Raw genomic sequence first — 19,918 nt, 5'->3', positions numbered from 1 at the left:
GACAGTAGTGAGTTTTACAAATAGTAAAATACAGAAGTGAATTTTAAAAACTTAAGATAGGAAAGACAGAAGTGAATTTTAAAATATCTCTTACTGGAAATTTTGAGTGTTGGAATTGTGTATAACATAGATAGATAATAATAAAGATTTCATCAAAAACATGAGGGAGAAAATAGAGAAAACCATAATTAGTAATATAGAAATAAGTATTACAACGATGGTAACAGCAGGTTATCTCATTTTGCAAAGATTATAATTATGTCAGTGAAAAATTACATGAAACATGGTATGACCCTAAAATTGGTACGTGTATCAGTTTTTAAAATTCTTACCTTAGGTGGCTAATCTAAACTTTAATGTGTTTGTGATGATCTACAATTATATTATTTAATACTTGTACTTGTTTGACTTATTCAATCCAGAAGACCAGAGAAATGTTTTCATTCGTCATTTACGAGTAACGCAAGAGCCACTAATAACATACCTAATGAGGCAAAAATGCCTTCGACAAAATGTCATTAAAGGACACATCAAAAGGTTGACGATTTAAACCAACAGATTTATGGAGGGATTTTTGTATAACATAAATTAGTCTTTCTTCACTCGTCTTTATTTTCTGTACTTTTGTTTCAAATTTTTAAATGTTTTGATGTTATCCATCTAGGCTTAGTACTGAAAGAAGTAATCCTGACTTAAATAAGATATTTCCTTTAAGGATCTCATACTCTTTGATGTTATACATACTCTTCAAACTCTGTATGTAATTTAATGAAGTCATGGATTAGTCAAACTTTATAAATTAAAGCTGTCACTATGGGGATCAAAAAAATTCGACAATGAATTTGATAATTTGGCTGGTTTTGCTTTGTCACTGATTTAAAAGCTTTTCGCAAGGTGCTTCCACCTCTTTTTCATGATTGTTTTCATCGGCTGTCTCTTTGAAAGTTATTTCAATTCCTGGTTGTATACTTCTATTTCAGGGAATTGTGACTACCGCTAATTTTCGTCATCCCGAATTCTTTTTCACGCTGTTTGTCCATCATTTAATTAATGTAAGTTGGGCATACGTGCATAGAGAAGATTTAGGATAATGCATTTCCAGTCATATTTATCATAAACAGTATTCCATTAAGCAAAGTAAGAATATAACAAACAATAACTGTTAGTTTTTTCTATCGAGTGGTATCAAACTCCTCTGCAAACTTTAACTGAAAAATATAATAATTAAAAGATAATCATACGTTGCATACGATACATGGTACCATTTACAACAAAGAGTCTGCTACCTCTATGCGTTGAAGAGCTCGATAAACAGCGATGCATGTGAAAATGAATGGCTGTCGTTACGCATGTTATTACACCCGCCAAAATTGAAATTCGGGATATTAATGACGATAATGCTCGTACCATAGGTACATAACAAAACTATGATCATGATTATTGGATGTTGACAATTCGCATTATTGTGATATATACAATAGTTACAAACGGCATTTCAATTTCCTATTTAATCATATTCCACCCCAGACGCGGGGAACGTACATTCAAGAAGCACATCAAGAAAACATGGGCTTTAATGAGTATATCTTTCGGATCGAACTTTGCGCTGGAGGTTGACTTATGCCGGATGAAGTCGATTCCACAATACTTACAACGTGAAGCTGTACAAACAATTTTCTTAACTGTATTTTGGGCTTTATTTCGTGTATAGTGCATATGTTTTGAAAGTCGCTTCTAATTGCATGTGTTGTATATTAGCTGAATAGTGACGTTGTGATATCAATTCGATATTTTAGGACCAACAATAGAGTGGCTTTAATTGCGGTCCCCTGTGTATGCAACTCCAATATCTCCTCAGCGAATACAGCCAACGACTTCATCGTAGAGATAACGTTTAAACTTGACGAACCTTACGTTGCTCAGAACTACAGCATTGGGATTTACGTCAACTACTCAACCAGCCAATTTTGGGTGTCCGTTCACACTACGTTCGTTGAATCATCGGTACACATTGATTCCATTAGTTACAAGACAATATTATTAAAACAATATATATATATATATATATATATATATATATATATATATATATATATATATATATATATATATATATATATATATATATATATATATATATATATCGTGTGCGATGTGTTAACAGTACTTTAATGTATCACAATAATATAATCCAGAATGTTCTTGTCTGAATTCACTATAAATCTAAATGTTTCTGTCCAAAAAAGTTCTAATTAGCACTTTGGTAATTTCAATGAATAATAATTTAAATTAATAAAAACCACCCAAATTATAAACTAAACACAGCAGTTAGATTCATTCTACTTCAGCTGTTAAAACAAGAACGAATAATTCTTAGGTAAACAATAATGTATACCCCTTAACATGACCTTGGTCAAAATTACCATTTTCTGAAATTACTCTATCCACTTAATGGAAACATCTCTTCTAGAAGTTTCAAAGTCAGAACCAAGACTGTATCTTTAACTCACATTCAAGTAAACGTGTTACCATCAAGTTGCCATTAATGAATATCTGAATATTTAATCCACAATCATAGAGAGAAAATTTAGCTACGTATTATGTTGTTTACATGTAAATGTTACTGGTCAGGTACACAGTGAACTTGATTTTGGACAAGGTCAGTACAAAAATAAACATATGTACATACCATATGATCATTAAGAACAGCTTGGTGATAAATTATTATGCACATTACGCATTCATATGACATATTTAGTCAGATTCCGATGTCAGACATAACCCAATTACTGCAAAACGGTAGTTGCTTTTACCTGGTTCTTTATTCCAGACAACTATCCTGGGAAATGACGGTGTGTACCTCATTACCGGAGTGTATGTCAACACTGAGAAATTAACGGGAACAAATTGGCCAGAATCATACCGCCTGCAGTACCAGTTAGGTCAGGACTTCATCACCGTACAAGACACACCTAATCTAGTGAGTTAAGATGTCAGTGAAAGCAGGGCTCATTGCTAGACATTTTAGTTTTAGGAAAGTGATGCTAGTAACTATTGCTACAATGATGTATATATAATAGTAACTTTTGCAGGTCAGATGTATATATGATACCAGTGGCATATTCAATAGCAGTTTGAATGGTTCGAAGCATGAATACATTAATGTTTGTGATCAAATACACAGTTTAGAATGCATTCACATTTGTGATCAAATACGTAGAGCAGCAGGGGGGGCGAATCCGACATTTTGTCCAATCGTTATTTTGCTTAATTAATATTTCTGCACTCAGCGGATCCGGTGTAGTCAGCGCCTGGTAAAAAAAAAACGACGACGGTCCATCCTACACGACGGTGACGTCATTTGGTTTAATACACTTTTCTGCGCGCCGATCCCAGCGTCGTCAGCATCCGGTAAACACAGCGACGACCGCGTCGATGTCACTGCCCCCCCCCCCCTGCTGCTAAGGGGCTATTTACAATGAAAATTATTTACAACTAACCGAATATTTGGTCAAGTCCGATACGATATCGTGTCCGAGGATCATGTAAATTTATCGTTATAAATCCATGTGGGGTCGACTGAGCATGACTAAAAAAGTGTCGAAAACCATTAAAGTCCATGTCACCGCCGCACCATGAATATTACAGTTGTCTCTGATTACTTTTGGAATCTGAGTGTATCGTTGAGTGACATATATCACGTCGGTGTTTTTATGCCTGCCTCTGGAAAATATCCTAGCTGGGTTTTTTTGATTGTCTAACATAACATCATCGTACACGACTAGATTGTTAACGTCGCCATCAATATCATCAATACCTGGTGCATCATTGATATCTGTAATAAACTCAATAACATTTTTTTCAGCGATCGCTGATGCATTCTCGTTAAAATCTTTCAACACCTCGTAGCATCGTTGATCATCCACGCTAGGGGCGATTAAATACAACTTATCCCACTTCATCCATCTCATTATTAAATTGAGTAACAATTGCGTCTTGCCGGATCCAGATGGTCCGATGATAATCATCCGGATCGAGTTTGGTAACGCTGCAACATGCTTAACTGGTTCTCTCGTTTTAGTCGCCGAAAAATCAATTATATTCATATCTCTATACATAAATTATGGATCTATATTGTGTGAAGTGTAGAGTGTGTACTGGCACAAATGATATGACAACCGTTACAACGAGAAATAACAGATCGGCGCTTACTGGTAAGTGTGTACAATGCGGTACAAAGAAATTTAGATTTATTTCTGCTAGACCCGGGGATGCTTTAAAAAAAAGCGAGGAGGTGATATTGCAGCCAAGTTATCAAAACTCCCCGGAACACCGTGGGCAAAGTATCCAGGAGAAAAGCACCTCCCAGGATATAGCTACTGTGGCCCCGGAACACGATTAGATATCAGACTCGATGATCAAAATCAGCCCAAACCCGGTGAGTATCCAATAAACGCTATCGATAAGTCGTGTCATGCTCATGATGTTGCTTACTACAAAAGTAGCGATCTGCAACAGCGTCATATCGCGGATGTAAAATTAATTCACGCGTTAAATGCTATTCCTGATAAATCATTCAAAGAAAAATTGGCTTCATGGTTGGTAAAATCGGCTATGAAAGGTAAATTAATGATTGGAAGCGGAGCTTCTCGCGCTGGTAATTGAAAACGCTAGCGTTTATAATAACAACATGGAATCCATCTATTATTCTCCGAGAGGATACTGGAAGGGGAAGGCCGCAATTGGTAAACTCGCAAGCGCTGCAAAGGTAACAAAGGCCGTTGCGGCTAATTGGTTATCCAAACAGGCTATATGGCAAATCTATCTACCACCACCTAAACAAATCAACTTCTCACACTTTGATGTCAGCGTACCCAATGAAGTTCATCAGGCTGATATACTATTTCTGCCGCATGACAACGGTTACAAATACGCGCTAACCGTAGTTGATGTTGCGAGTCGATACAAACAAGCGGAGCCGTTAAAAACAAAGTCAGCAACTGAAGTAGCCGGTGCGTTTGAGCGGATTTACCGAAGGGGTCCTCTGCGCTGGCCAAATCTATTACAAGTTGATCCTGGCAATGAATTTCGCGGCGCTGTTTTATCAACGCTGAAACATCATAGCGTCGCGATACGACGAGGTCATACTGCGCTACATCGTGATCAGGCAATTGTTGAACGATTCAATCGGACTCTTGCTGAACGGTTATTTGGGTATCAATACGCGAAGGAATTCATCCAAGAAAAACGATCTCGTGAATGGGTCAAAAGGTTGCCAGGTGTAATTGCAGCGTTAAATAACGAGATTACCCGAGCAATCAACATGAAGCCCAGCGACGCGATTAAAAAAAAGTATATACCCGGAAGATCAAAAATAGATAGCGTTTCCAAGCCGATTCTCGGTGATGTCACTGTTAGATATCTGTATGAACCAGGAGAGCTTGAAGGCGGTAAAAAAAGAGCTACTGATCCTATTTGGAGTGTTACCACACATAACATATCAACGATAACACGATCAACTGGTAGACCACCGATCTATAGACTGGATTCAACTGCTCCTCAGCGCGGATTTACTCGCGAGCAACTACAAGTGATACCTGATGATACTCAATTACCCCCACGTGGCCTTAACTAGCGCCGTTGCGTTTATTGCACTCAAGACAAGTTAACCTCACATTACCACGGATATGACCGAGACTGTTATCGATCCTATCCACGGTAAATTGGCGAGCGTCTTTATCCGAATAACGCCAGCGCATTACACAATTGCAACTCGCGCAGTGATTATTCTGTTGTTGTCGTAACGCAATTATTAATTCGGCATCAATATCAAAACGCCGCTGTTTTTTTTTTATCCTGTTGGCGGTAACCCGAGAGTTTTCTATCAATGACGCTAGCATCAATAATGTCATCGTTGTCACTGGCTTCGTCAATAACAATTCTTCGAAGCTGATTCATTCTCCGTACTCTGGACACTGCAAGATAGACTAGATTTGACCATTCGATGCGATTATCAACCATCCAAACAATTGTGTCCGTGATGGTTAATCCCTGCGAGGAATGTATTGTCGTTGCGTATCCTAGCGTCCACGGGGATTTATCAGCACGTAGCGCGTCCTCGACGACGCTGATATCAACGAGCACAATATCATTCAGCACAAGAATTTGTTTTTTTGTCCCTGACGCTGTCGGGCCCGGGATTTCAACTTCAATGTTCTGCCGCCGTGTATCCGCGGGTCTATAACATAACGGCACTGGGCGCGTTGGAAACTTTTCCTTATGCAACGCAAACAACTTCCGCTGAAGTGTGTCTCTGACTATCTTTCTACTCGCTACAATCAAATCGTTCGGTCTCCATGTTTCCCAGAATTCATTTAACGGCGTTTCCGGAATCACCTCGCGGATTATTTCACATTGAACTCTATCCGGCTGTAATCTGATTAATTTTTTAACCTCGCGCAGTTGTTCATCAAGTGCTCGGTAATCAGTATCGGTTTCTTCATAATAGTCCACAAAACCCTTTAACCAATCATGTGGACCCTCGCCGACAAATGGTGGTGGTTGGCCATGGTCGCCACACATGATTACCGCTGTATTCGCGCGCAGCAACCACTCAAGAAACATTTGTAAAGTATCTAACGAAACAGTACATATCTCATCCCAGATGATAACCTCAGGAACAAATTTTTCACCCATTCGATCAGGAGTCCACTCACCGCCGCTGTATCGAAAAAAGCTGTGATAAGTAACGGCGTCAACATTTCGTTGTTTTATCTCTCGCGCTAGTCTATGGGTCGGTGTAAGCACGATTATACTTGCCCGCGTTCGAAATAATTCAGTTGCCCGAGTCGTCTTTCCCGACCCGCCACAGCCGCTTAAATAAACTGTTTTGTGTCTACAAATTGGATCAGAACACGGTGGTGCATTAGACCATTCTGATAAATTATCACCGCGTAAGTAATTATTTTCAACGGTGACATTTTCTGACGGGGAATAATCGCGTCGTATTTCATTTTTAATTCTCCATGTACCCCAACTCTCGTCCGGACTAGTAAACTCGGCTATGTTTCCCTTGTACTTTACGTCTATGTAAAATGAATCAACGGCTACTCTAACCGCGGTGTCGGGAAATCTATTTATCATCGAGAATAAATTGATAGCGGCGTAACCCAGCATAGATGCCCTCAAATGTGGATATGCCGGGCTGTCTCCATCGCTGTAGGTAACAATTGTACCCAACTTTGTTCCATTGGACAGCAGAGCTGTTTTGCAGTTCACGTATCTATTTTTTGCCACTGCGTCCTTGATTACGAAATCATATTCTGCGTCATCTATAATCAGCCGTGAGCAATATCGTTTGTAGTCGCAGTTTTTTCCACCTTGTGTGAACTTACCAATTATTCTTCTACCGAGATCTTTTGCCTCGCGGTTTCGTTGGTTGAATATCTTTTTGGACCATTCGATGATATATTCCTCGTTGGCATCAATGTGTTTTCTGGACTCGTCAATTATGCTATCTAGACGCTCTGGTTCTGGTAACCAGACTTCAGTCTGCGCCCGGTATGATATAATCGCGTCACTGACAATTAACGAAACTAGCATGCTACAATCAATCATATACCGTAGCAGCGCTATTGGCAGCCACTTCTTTTCAGCCATGTGTCTACCAATCCAAATATAACAACAACGATGAAGTCCTGCCGCGAATTCAAATGATACTATGCGAGCGAATCCGGTTAAATCAAAATCAGGCAGTGGTCCATTAATAGCAACACGAGTCATTTCATGTCTGGGGTGTCCAAATCGTTTGAAATACTCAGCGGCGGATCCATACCCGAGAAAACTCGCTGGATAACAGGCAACCATATCAACGGAAATCATAGCGTCGCGGTTGTATTCAGTGTTCCATAGTCCACCGTGATAGTATTCCAAACAACTGGATTGTACATCCGGTAGAAATTCCTTGCGCGTTGGTCTCCACGCATTTTTCCTTGCTGCAACATGAGCCGCAACCGATGGAATCGTAAAACAATTTGTTAGCAGTTGTTCATCATGCTCTTCAAATTCCATGGCGGTTTTTTCATTTTGTTGTGAAACGCTTCAGTGCGATATAATTCACCGTTTGGTCTTACAAACTGATCAAAGGTATCCATGTCGTTTTCAGTGCTTCGAAGTAACCACACTGACACAGGGTCGTTTTTACACAAGCAGGCAATAGCATCAAATAGTTTCCTCTCCGCGAGAAAACTATCCTCTCCCAGGAATTCCCCGGGGATATACTTTACTGTTCTATCCCGTGGAAATATTGTGACCGCGGGCGTCCACGCGTGTTCGTTATGATCAATAATTTTGATTGGGGCTCCATTTGATTTATACTTTGATTCATATAATACTTCACCGGTTATCGTTGTAACGGTTATTGGAAATCTCAGCGACGTTTCTAATCTCGCTATGTCGCTGATGGTTGCTCCTCGCTCGCGCACTGTCTCCTCCCATTGGTTTATTTTACTACGTCGTAAATCAGTCAATTTGTTTCCTCGACACGCATTTGTAAAATGCTCTATTACTCGTTCTGCTACACAGTTTATCCCCGTTGACTGTTTCATTGGCGCTAGTTTTCCGATATCAGGTTTCTTATTTAACGGGTATATTCCATAGACAACTGCTGTTTCAGGATACGCTCGTTCATAGTATGGTCTGTCAATTCCGGTTAACAGCCCTGGCTTGGAGTCGCGGCTAACAATGACTGATTTCTTGTCGCTGAGAACCGGTTCAAATTTATCACGTATGATCCAATTACCTGATTCCACCCGGACAATGAATTTTACTCTGAAGAAATACTTGCTGGAGCCAAGTTGTGATATTATCGTTGCCGCGCGTTTGTCGTTCATGGTAGCATCAACAACACCATCAATTCGAAATGTTGACCAACTATGAGATGCACCATCACGCTTGAATTCATTGATACAGTCGCGTATTTTATTCAACAGGGTTCTATCGTTTATTAACGCTTTTGGTGCGTCCTTGAGGACTCTATCGAGATTAAACTTAATATTTTTCCAGGGCTTAATTGCTGCTAATCTCTCGAACTCCTCCATATAATTAAAACAAGTATTTAAATAAAAGAATATAGTATAATGAATAAATGCAAATGGTTGATGATTGGGTCGATAACCCCGTGCAATAAATAATGTAGAGGTGAATTCTGCGGGTATCATTTACAAAGCGTTCGTAATGGTTCTCTTGGCCCCCTACCGTGCTTGGTTTGCCACGTTGGTGTAAGAGGAAAATCACAATTATGTATCAATTGTGGCGGAAAGCGATACAGAGAGTTAAAACGCTATTATGACAAACGAATAAAAAACGCCGTCATTGACCCCACCGCTGACTCAGTCATCAAAACTCCTCAGGACTACATTGCAAGGTTTATAATTAAACCAAATAATGAATTAGACAAGTAGTATTATTATACAAATGAACCAAGAATTTCAGCCGCATCCCGTGCTCGTTAATTACGAGGCATCTCGCGACGGCGTTGTTAGAAACCGCAGACTGAAGAAGCCGGTTGGTACCGTAAATAATCGCGGGTATTTGATGTTTACTGCGGGAGGAAAAAGCTATTATGTTCACAGGTTTGTATTTGAAGTATTTAACGGATTAATCGAGAATGGGGTTGTGATTGATCATATTAATAATAATAAGACTGATAATTCTCTTATAAACTTGCAAGCTATCTCGCAAAGTCAGAATACCAAAAAAGGCGGAACCGGTAAATACTCAAAAAAAGCAAAACCCGTAAAGTCATTTGATACAATAACGCACGAAGAAAAAACTTTTCAGTCGATGAATGAAGCCAGTAGATATTTTGATATTTGTGTGCCCGCAGTACAATTTGTTGCAGAAGGAATACAAAATTCAGCGATCTCAAAAAAGACCGGGCGCGGAATTCGATTTTCATATGTAACATCAAAAGGGAATAACTCGTGATGGTATATCACCGAGTGACAAAGTTACCGACAGTGTGAACGCTACAGTCTATTACAATTAATAAATTGTTTCTTCCGGAAGAAAACTGATGGAATAAATTGTCTTTACAAACAACTGTAATATTCTGTTTTATGTTTCATCGAATGTTAACACACCTCGGGATTGATACGCGGGGTTCATTTTGTAAAATAATTTTTTTTTTGATATTAGAAATAAGATGTTTTATAAGAATATGAATATCGAAGACATCAATAATATATTAACCGAGATTTCAAAATTAAAAAATCAAGGAATTAAATTATCTGATAAGCTTGATAACCAAAAAATATTGTCCGATTATGAAATTATTAATGAGCAATCAAAGAAAGGTCGATATACCTTGCCACGCGAGTATTCTTTTATAAAGCGATTACAATATACGATCAATGAAAACTTGTATGGCAATGACGTAAATGCATTTATTGGACTATTTACTGCCGTTGAGACAGTACGAAAAAAACTCGGACAGGCTTTTGAACGACGTCGAGAAATCTCTAATAAAATTAAAAACATTAGAAGGATTATAGACGAAAACTCCGTGGAGCCCCTGGGACATATCCCCGCCACACTCGGCGGGAAATTAGAAACTACGGAGCAATTGCAATAATGGTAGGCGAATCACTTACTACTCGGCTAGCCAGAGAGCGGCTAGTGGCGCTTAAAAAGTTCATACCGTTACGAGACAGGGTCCGAAAACAACTTCAAACGCGGCAACAACTACAAACTGATTTTGCTGTTGGAAGCGAACAGCTCTTTGCTCCGGTAACTAAAGCGACCAAAGATGTTACGGCGGCAACTGTGCCCGTCCTCGGTGCGCTTGAAAAGATAGCGGCTCAGACCGAGCAAACAAAAAAGTCTCTGGAAACACTCCCTGCGAAAATAGCGGTTGCTACAACACGGAGGCCGCCACCACTCGCTATAACGGACCCACAAGAACCTTATGTTACAATAGCCGATGAAGAAGAACTAGGCGCCACCGCAAGAGAACCAGAAGAAGAAAAACCGGAAGAAATACCGGAAGAAATACCGGAAGAAATAGAGAAAGAGGGGAATATACCCCGTAATGTGCTTAAAAAGAGCACAATAGACACAATTAGAAATCTCGGCTACGAAGAATTAGTTGATTTTACTGTTACAAATTTTGCTAAGGACACACGAGATGAGCATATCAATAGCGGCTACGAGAAAAATATAAGGTCGTTAAAGGACTGGACAAGAATAGTGTATTTGGCAAGTAAATATAAAAATGAATTACCACCGCGTGATAATAATTATATAATATTCCACAATAAAGTAAAAAGTGAAAGACCAAAACACGGAAAAGGATACTCTGTTGGTAAAGACGTTACTTGTCCTGGTAATGTTCTCAGTGATATATCACGGCTAGAAATACTAATCGGAGGAAAACGAGCCGGAAATAACTATCCGGAAATAATCAATGAGGCCGCTGATATTTGCAGGCGGTTATTTGCCGGTGGTATCATGGACATTAATGCATATCGAACGCTCATAGACGAGTTAGTGGATGATTAAAAAAATTATAAAATTGTCGTTTTTTGTCAGTTTTTGTCAATTTTTGTCGTTTTTGGTCGGTTTTTTTGTCGTTTTTGGTTAGTTTTTACGGGTGAAAACCCCAGGAAATCATTTAGAGAAAATCGATATTTTTTACCAAAAACCGGCAAAAACCAACCAAAAACGACCAAAAACTGACAAAAAACGACAAAAATTGACAAAAAACGCGGATTTTTACCGCCGATGAAAACCCCAGGAAATCATTTAGAAAAAATCGATGTTTTTGACAAAATTTATGATTCGGTGGTGGGAAGGGGGGTGATCAACCACTAATTGGAAAACACTGGTGTTTTTTATAATAAAGATGATTATACACTACAACCATGATAAACCAGTCAGCGTCTACGTGGTAAACTCACGATTGCCCGTATACCGCGCGTGGTACGGAGACGGTCTCGGTAGCACCATTGCGGGGTTATTTACAAGAATGGCTCCAAAAGTGGCGCCGTTAGCCAAGCAATTAGGAATGAAGGCTATTGATGTTATTCGTGATAAGGGAATCAGCGCTATTGGAGATGTCGCCGGAAGGGCGTTTTCTGCAGCAAAGGACAAACTAATGTCGTTGGTGAGAAAAAGAAAACAGAAACCACCGGTGATGCCATCAACGACAGTGATGCCTGCAAATGTCAGTAAAGTAATAAATAACGCCGTGGAAGAAAAACTAGCGTCGTTGGTAAACAATAATCAAGATGACATCGCAAACATAATAGCGGGAAGTGGTTTAAAACCACGACAAAATTCGAAGAATTTAAAACGACGACGATGATTTAGATGCATCAGCGTATTATTAAATAAAATGTTTAAACGAACAGCTGACCCGGCGTTTGATATGGACGCACCAGTGCACAAGGATGATTCTGTCCGTAATTATAAATTTTAATTCTATCATGCAGTACAACCCAACATACGATCGCGAATTGAACTTCAAGTCCATGATACCAGTAAATATTTTTTGCCGTGTGAAGCGTTTATTGAAATCGAAGGAGAACTTGTAACAGAGGCCGATACTCCTGCTGTACCAGCACCGTATCCAGATGATACCAAAGTTGGCTTAGTCAATAACGGCGTAATGGCGCTATTTGAGAGCGCAAAATATCTCATTGACGGGCGAGAGATCGAGTCTATAGAACGTGATGTTGATGTTGCTACAACAATAATCGGGCTAGCAAGATATTCCGACGATTATACAAGATCAGCGGGTCCATCTATGATGTTTGCAAAGGATACTAGAAACACTGCTGGAAACTCGCAATTTGTGGTAAGACGACCAAGAAATAATGCTGATAGCGCTAACGCTGATGTTGAGAATATGATTATAAACAGCGATCCTAATTTTAACATCGGAGCTGCAACACGCATATCAATGTTAACAGGGCCGCGTAGATCTTTCTCATGCGCGATTCCACTGCATCATATATTTGGATTTTGTAGGAACGTGCGAAAAGTTATCTACGGAGCAAAGCATACCGTGGTGCTTGTGCGAAAAGGTGATGATAGAAATGCAATTTGGAGAATTCCAGCGGATCTTGCGAATCCAAATAATGACTCTGGTAAAGTCGTTTTAACTAAAATATTATTGTGGATGCCAGTAATGACTCCATCCATTACCACAGAGGCACGATTGCTATCCTTTATGGAGCAGGGAGGAAAATCATTACTAAGTTGGCTAACAACAACAACAGATACTAAGCAATCAAATATCAATGGTATATTTACATGGAACCTGGCATCACAACAAGGCATTTCGGCTCCGCGTCATATATTTGTTGCGTTGCAGGATATGACGAGAGTTGATAATCAACTATCCAGCCATATGATATTTGATCGATTGGGCGTTACTGACGTCTCGCTGAGAATAAACGGACAGCAGGAACCATCTGAGGATATACAACTTAATTACGGTCAAAACCATATTGCACGCGTGTACCATCGGTTGCTGTCGTATATGAGTCGTGATCAAAACGTCGACACTGGTTTGCAAATATCACAACATGATTTCAAAGAACTATATCCGATTTATTACTTTTCGCTGGAACATCTTGATTTAACAAGACAATCCGTCGTTGATATACACTTCCGAGCTAATGTAACTCGCGGCGTTATTGCCGATTATAGAGCGGTTGCTGTCATTCTCAGCGATAAATCAATGCTGCTAGAAGGCGTTGGTGGACGAATGAGAATCGTTGATGCACCAGTGGAAAACATGTAATTGAAAACATAAACGCGTTTACAATAAAAATGTCGTATAATATTGTCGGTGTAGAGTTGACCGATGGTCAAGTCAAGAAATTACGATCAAAGTCGGCTAAACAATGTGGAACCACAATAACGTTAAAGCCGTCACAGATGGCAGGTGGTAATCATAAGATATCGTTGACGGCGCGTCAAATAAAACATTTCAATGATGCGATGAAGAATAAAAAGGGTGTTCAAATAGATTTTTCGGCCGCGGCGATTAAAAACATGGAAAAGACCGGTGGGATATTTCCGCTGTTAGCTGCGATTCCAGCGTTGATTGCCGCGGCGGCCCCAGCAGTGGCGAAGGCGGCTGCGTTAGGAGCCGTTGGTACCGCGGCGGGAATGGCATTGAAGAAGGCAACCGGGAAAGGCTATAAAAAAAAAAGACCCGTAGCCGGAAAGGGTCTAAGACTACCGGGAACCCCGTATTCATGGTACTCGGGGAAGGGTCTAAGACTACCGGGAACCGTTTAATGACTCCTATGTCTAATTTTGATTTAATAGATGCCGCAAACGCGTTAGCGATAAAAAACTTCAGAGGTGTTTTTATGAGGGATCAATTACCGACAAAACCAAGGAATATTGAAACCGGTATAATTAACCTCGATAAATCCTCCGGAGCGGGAACTCATTGGGTTGCATACGCAATTGATCCGCGTGCGATCGTCTATTTTGATTCATACGGGTTAGCCCCGCCAAACGAGTTCATGCGGTATATCCGGGCGTGTTCAGCCCCGGTTTTTTATTCCACGCTGCCAACACAACAATTAAGTGACCCACCGATATGCGGCCGTGAGGTATTGAACGTACTCGCGGCGATTTCATCATCGCGGAAACCACCTCATGTGGTTGTAAACGAATGCACTAGTGGGGTCGTAGAGGCCCGGCGGGTTAATTAAAAACACTGTTTTTTTTTACAATAATAATGATTGATATTTGGGGACGACCGGTTTCGGCGCTGAAAAAATCCACGGAAACGCTCGCCACCGATGACATAAAAAAACTAATTGAGGATGAAATCGCTGATACGTTAAATTTAACCAGTGTTGACCCGGGCGAAATAGTTGTATTTCAAGACCGCCAGGGTAAATTGAAATCCAGTAATGTGTCGCTGAATGACGTTTTAATACGACAGCGTGATGCCGCCGAGAACACTATCGTGTTGTATACCGATGACGGACGACTTAAATCAGGTGAATCCATCTTGACGATAAATGGAAAAATAAGTACACTTGGCGACAATTATATAACCATGTCGGATTCGTTAAAAAATTTGTATGATAAATTTAACGCGCAAGCAAATCAGTTCGAGGGGATACAAAAGTCTGTCACCGATATACAACTCACTACTGCTAGTTTTTTTGGAACCCCGACGGTAACCGAACCGAATCTTGTGGGGATAAAAAGTACTATTTCGGAGTTTACAACGCTGTCGGGCCAATTTTACATGTTACGAAAAAATTTTAACAGGGCTGATAACACCATTGATAAATTCTTTGGTAAAAAAAATACCAGACCGGATGAAATTACAATAACTATAAATGATGTCACTGCGTATGGACAGGAAATAGAAACAATCAAAACTGATGTTGCAACGATCATAAATAATGTAGACGCGCATAAACTGATAATAGAAAAAATCGGCTCTAATGTTGCAACGAACATAAATAATGTAGACACGCATAAAAGGATAATAGAAACAATCAAAACTGATGTTGCAGCGAACAAAAAGGGTATAGACGCGCATACACAGGAAATAGGAACAATCAAAACTGATGTTACAGCGATTAAAGACAGACTACCGGAGGTGACAAAAATAAAAATCCCTCATGAAAACACCATCAACACAGTATACACGATTCATCATGGATCATTCGTTTGGACTCCTACACAGAATACAGTAAAAATCACCGCAACTGTTAAGGGTATTTATCGATTGACACTGGTTTCAATGATGCAGTTTAATATATTATCGTCGAGTTCATCCGGGTTTAACAATACAATATCAACAATTATAGACAAGGACGCAACTGAACAGTTTACAATTTATGCCGTCGATAGACATTTAACCGGGGCAAACATTACATGGTATGTGGAATTTGTAATGGATCTAAGTAATTAAAAACACTAGCTCTTTTAAAATAAAAATGACCACCAAGGTAATTGAATCAGAGGTATCACCGACGTCACATCAATATCGATTCAATACCGTAAAAGAATTCTCCGCGAATTTGAAAACGCTTTCCGAACAATACCGTGTAAAAATAAAAAAATACCGTCGAAAAATAACCAACATCGACGCGGTCGTGTACTCGGTGTCAGGTATAGTAGCCGGTACCGGTGTTATTTTATCCACGGTGACCATGATGGCCCCGATCGCTGTTCCAATCGCTATCTCCGCGGCGACAACAATTGCTGGAGTCGCCAACGCAATCACTAGAAAGATATCATCGTGTTCTCAAAAAAAACGAGTATACAGTAAAACATCAAATAGTATCCGACGCGTACTCGAAATTATCCGGGTTGATCTCGTTGGCGATAGATAATTCGTTTATATCCGATGCTGAATTCTCCACGATGGTCCAGTTGCATGACTCCGCGATGTCAAAAATCGAGGATTTTCAACTGGAAGCTGGAAACCACGTCGCTGAAACCACTTCAATGGGCTTAAAACATCCTCCTGAAAACAAGCAGGTTGTTAATATTCGGTGTTGAAATTAAACAATAGAAACGACGAATAATAATAATGTCGCTGAACCCCGAAGGGTTGCAATTACTTCAACGGATCGCGGAGAACACCACTCCGGTACAAACAAATATGATATCGATAACATCAACGAAGCCAGAATTCAGTGTAAACTTCCCTTCTCCGATTCCAGTGAAGGAAATAGCGCTGGCAAAATTGCGAGTATATCACAGTTGGCCTAATATCCGAGCGGAAGCATTTAACGGACAACAACCTAATAACTCGCTGGTTTTTGCATGGACAAATAAACCCGATGGGACCCCAGACTGGAATGAGGTTACAATACCAACTGGGTCATACCAAGTAGAACAAATCAATAAAGAATTTCAACGCAGGATAAAATCGATCACAGGAAAAGAATCAAAAATCGCTATTACGGTTCATGAACCGACGTTATCGTCGACGATTGAAATAAGCACACCGGGGTATATGGTTGATATTTATAACAGTTCAATAAGAACCATACTAGGTTGGCCCATGAATCCACCTAATGAAATCCCCGCGGACTTGCACACAAATGCGCAATCGTATCATGAAATTATTACCAGTTATCTGGATGATTTGTCTATTATAAAAAGCACGTTATTACCCAGCAAGTTTATATTTCAAGACAGGGATACCATGCAATGGTATTTTCCGTATAAGGAAACTCCTGAATCGCAAGTCATATTAACAATTAATTTAAATGATATCGCTAGTGTTTTTATCGAGATTAATCATAATTACCAATTTCAACTAAAACAACTACGGAAAACAAAAGCACGAAAACACGTTGAGGTGTTAAATCAACTTATATCAGACATGGAATATATCAATGAACGAATCGTTAAAATAATATCCGATAACAGCGATGATAATAAACAAAAATTCCTAACCGAGTATAATATCACAGAAGCCGATTTACCCGATTTCAAGTTTCCAGGATACAACGCGCCAGAACTAAGAAAGTCTCTTAATGATTTTCTCGGTCCATCAATTATCCTCAGACACGATAACGGAGATGGTGGTAGGCATATTGCTCCATACAACGTAAATATCGCATCGGTGATAGCAATCAATCTAGTGTGTGATGTTATCGAAGGGAGTTACCAGGTAGATACCAAGCAATCAAATCAAGCTCAACAGGGGTATATCCTTTATTCATTTTCACCAACAGCCCCTCCGGGATTTTTAATCGTTGAGAGTCCAATTAATCCGGTCTATATGCGATGCCATAATCGGTTTTTAACGAGAATTAATTTTAGACTTACCGATCAGTCAAATAACCTAATTGATCTACAAGAGGAGGAGTTAGTGGTTACTCTATTTGTGAGATCATTGTAAATAACCACTTAGCAGCGGGGGGCGGGGGGCAATGACATCGACGCGGTCGTCGCTGTGTTTACCGGACGCTGACGACGCTGGGATCGGCGCGCAGAAAAGTGTATTAAACCAAATGACGTCACCGTCGTGTAGGATGGACCGTCGTCGTTTTTTTTTTACCAGGCGCTGACTACACCGGATCCGCTGAGTGCAGAAATATTAATTAAGCAAAATAACGATTGGACAAAATGTCGGATTCGCCCCCCCTGCTGCTCGTAGTTTCAAACGTAGAATTATAGCGTTGTACAATTTGGTAATAAAATAACTATACCAAACCTAAACATTTCAGGTCTTGTCCATGGATGACGCATAATAAACCATGTAACACAGATGTCCAAACGAGTGCTAGCACATTTTCTTATATCATGGTTCACAATCTTTCCTAAACAGTGTTCATAGCAAACCTGTTCAAATCCATGTCAGTAGAACTGTTTTTTCTTCCAGCAAGAATTACATATTATTTCGATTCTTGAATACTTGGTTGCAAACGATGATTGCAATTTCAATAGCAACGAATTGTTCTACTTCACTAAGCCGCAGAAATGCGAGCTACTTTGGGAAATTAATAGCTGTACACAGTTTTCATATTTACCATGCCTTTTCATGACCGGATATGCTGTTTTGTCAGAAACAGTTAGCAGAACTGATGCTTGTAAAATGCTTATTTCAGTGGAGAAATGCAACGAGTAATAGCACGTCTCAGGAATACCTTTTGAATTTTCCAGTCTTCGCCAACGTATCCCGTCTCACAACTGCAGATTGCACAGGAGGATGTTACGTTGCCCATAGCTTTCAGAAAAAGTCTGGTTGGTTATATATATATGTGTGTGTGTGTGTGTGTGTGTGTGTGTGTGTGTGTGTGTGTGTGTGTGTGTACTCTGATCAAATTTGAATACCCTCTTTTTTGTATAACTTCAGTTTTGCAAGGCTATAGTTTAATACGAAAATGTTGTTGCATATTACTTTGCCATGGATGAAATCATTTTTAATCTTGATTAATTTGATTGAGCGAAGACTTCAAAATGCTCTTGAAGAGTCATTGTTCAACTTTCTAATGGCCAGAGACCATAATAAAGCATTCGTGTCAGTTTAGCATATATAGTTACATTACTTTCACTGATCCTTGACCATTCGTTTGCGATTTAAGGATGATTTATCATGTTTGTAATTATACATAGCCTCTGCTGTTATCAACGTTTGGGGGGATAACAGCGGCGTCCTCCTGCTGAAGTTAAATGCAGTCTTCGACGGGGACAATACAACTTGTTTCCAGGTTCCAATCGTTGGTCAGGACTCTCCCTCCGTTCTCTGGTTTAAAATCATCGACCTGTCTCTGATAAACATCAGCGCCACACCGTTCCGGATCAACATTGTAGGACAGAATATTGTCTGTGATCGCGAAAGTAGACCCAAAACTATGTATGTAAGTAAGATCCATTCATAACCATTTTCAGGCGGCGATAGATCTAGCAAATGCTTTTACAACTACCTAGTTGATTATGTCAAAATACTGTGTCAAAATACTATTATTGTTTTGTCTTTAATGCCCGTAAAATTTTCACGGTGCCACTCAGTGTATTTGGGAGATTTAGTGCAGATCAAAGGAATAATTCATATGTGAGGAATATGCGATACAAGTTTATATTCTTACATAAGATGTAACGGTCTGGTAGGTATAGAATTATTTACTAACATAAGACCGCCCTGGTGCCCTGGTGGTTAGAGCGTCCGCCTCGGATGCTGGGAGTCGTGGGTTCGATCCCCGGCCGAGTCATACCAAAGACTTATAAAAATGGCACTAACAGCTGCCTCGCTTGGCGCTCAGCATTAAGAGGTTAGTGTTACGACTGGTCGACCTGCCGTCAGGATAATGTGACTGGGTGGGACATAATGCTACATGCCTGCGGCATGATGACCCAGTGCTAGACATCACTATAAACTGTCACATTACAAACATCGTAGCGATATGACTGA

The 19,918-nt window shown here is 39.8% G+C and overlaps 1 protein-coding gene across 1 annotated transcript in view; it reads left to right on the top strand.

The window, feature by feature from the left end:
- Positions 1 to 19,918, top strand: part of LOC149788609 (uncharacterized) — a 96,006-nt gene that overhangs the window by 43,742 nt on the left and 32,346 nt on the right. The window contains exons 8-11 of the mRNA XM_089974680.1: positions 1,797 to 2,004; positions 2,831 to 2,980; positions 18,615 to 18,750; positions 19,123 to 19,367. Coding sequence (XP_089830806.1) covers positions 1,797 to 2,004; positions 2,831 to 2,980; positions 18,615 to 18,750; positions 19,123 to 19,367 — 739 coding nt within the window. The remainder of the gene's footprint in view (positions 1 to 1,796; positions 2,005 to 2,830; positions 2,981 to 18,614; positions 18,751 to 19,122; positions 19,368 to 19,918) is intronic.

The sequence above is a fragment of the Sinohyriopsis cumingii genome, chromosome 11, assembly GCF_028554795.1.
Source record: "Sinohyriopsis cumingii isolate HCF-2022 chromosome 11, ASM2855479v2, whole genome shotgun sequence".
Classification (NCBI taxonomy): Eukaryota; Metazoa; Mollusca; class Bivalvia; order Unionida; family Unionidae; genus Sinohyriopsis; species Sinohyriopsis cumingii.
This window is presented reverse-complemented; position numbering and strand designations above follow the sequence as displayed.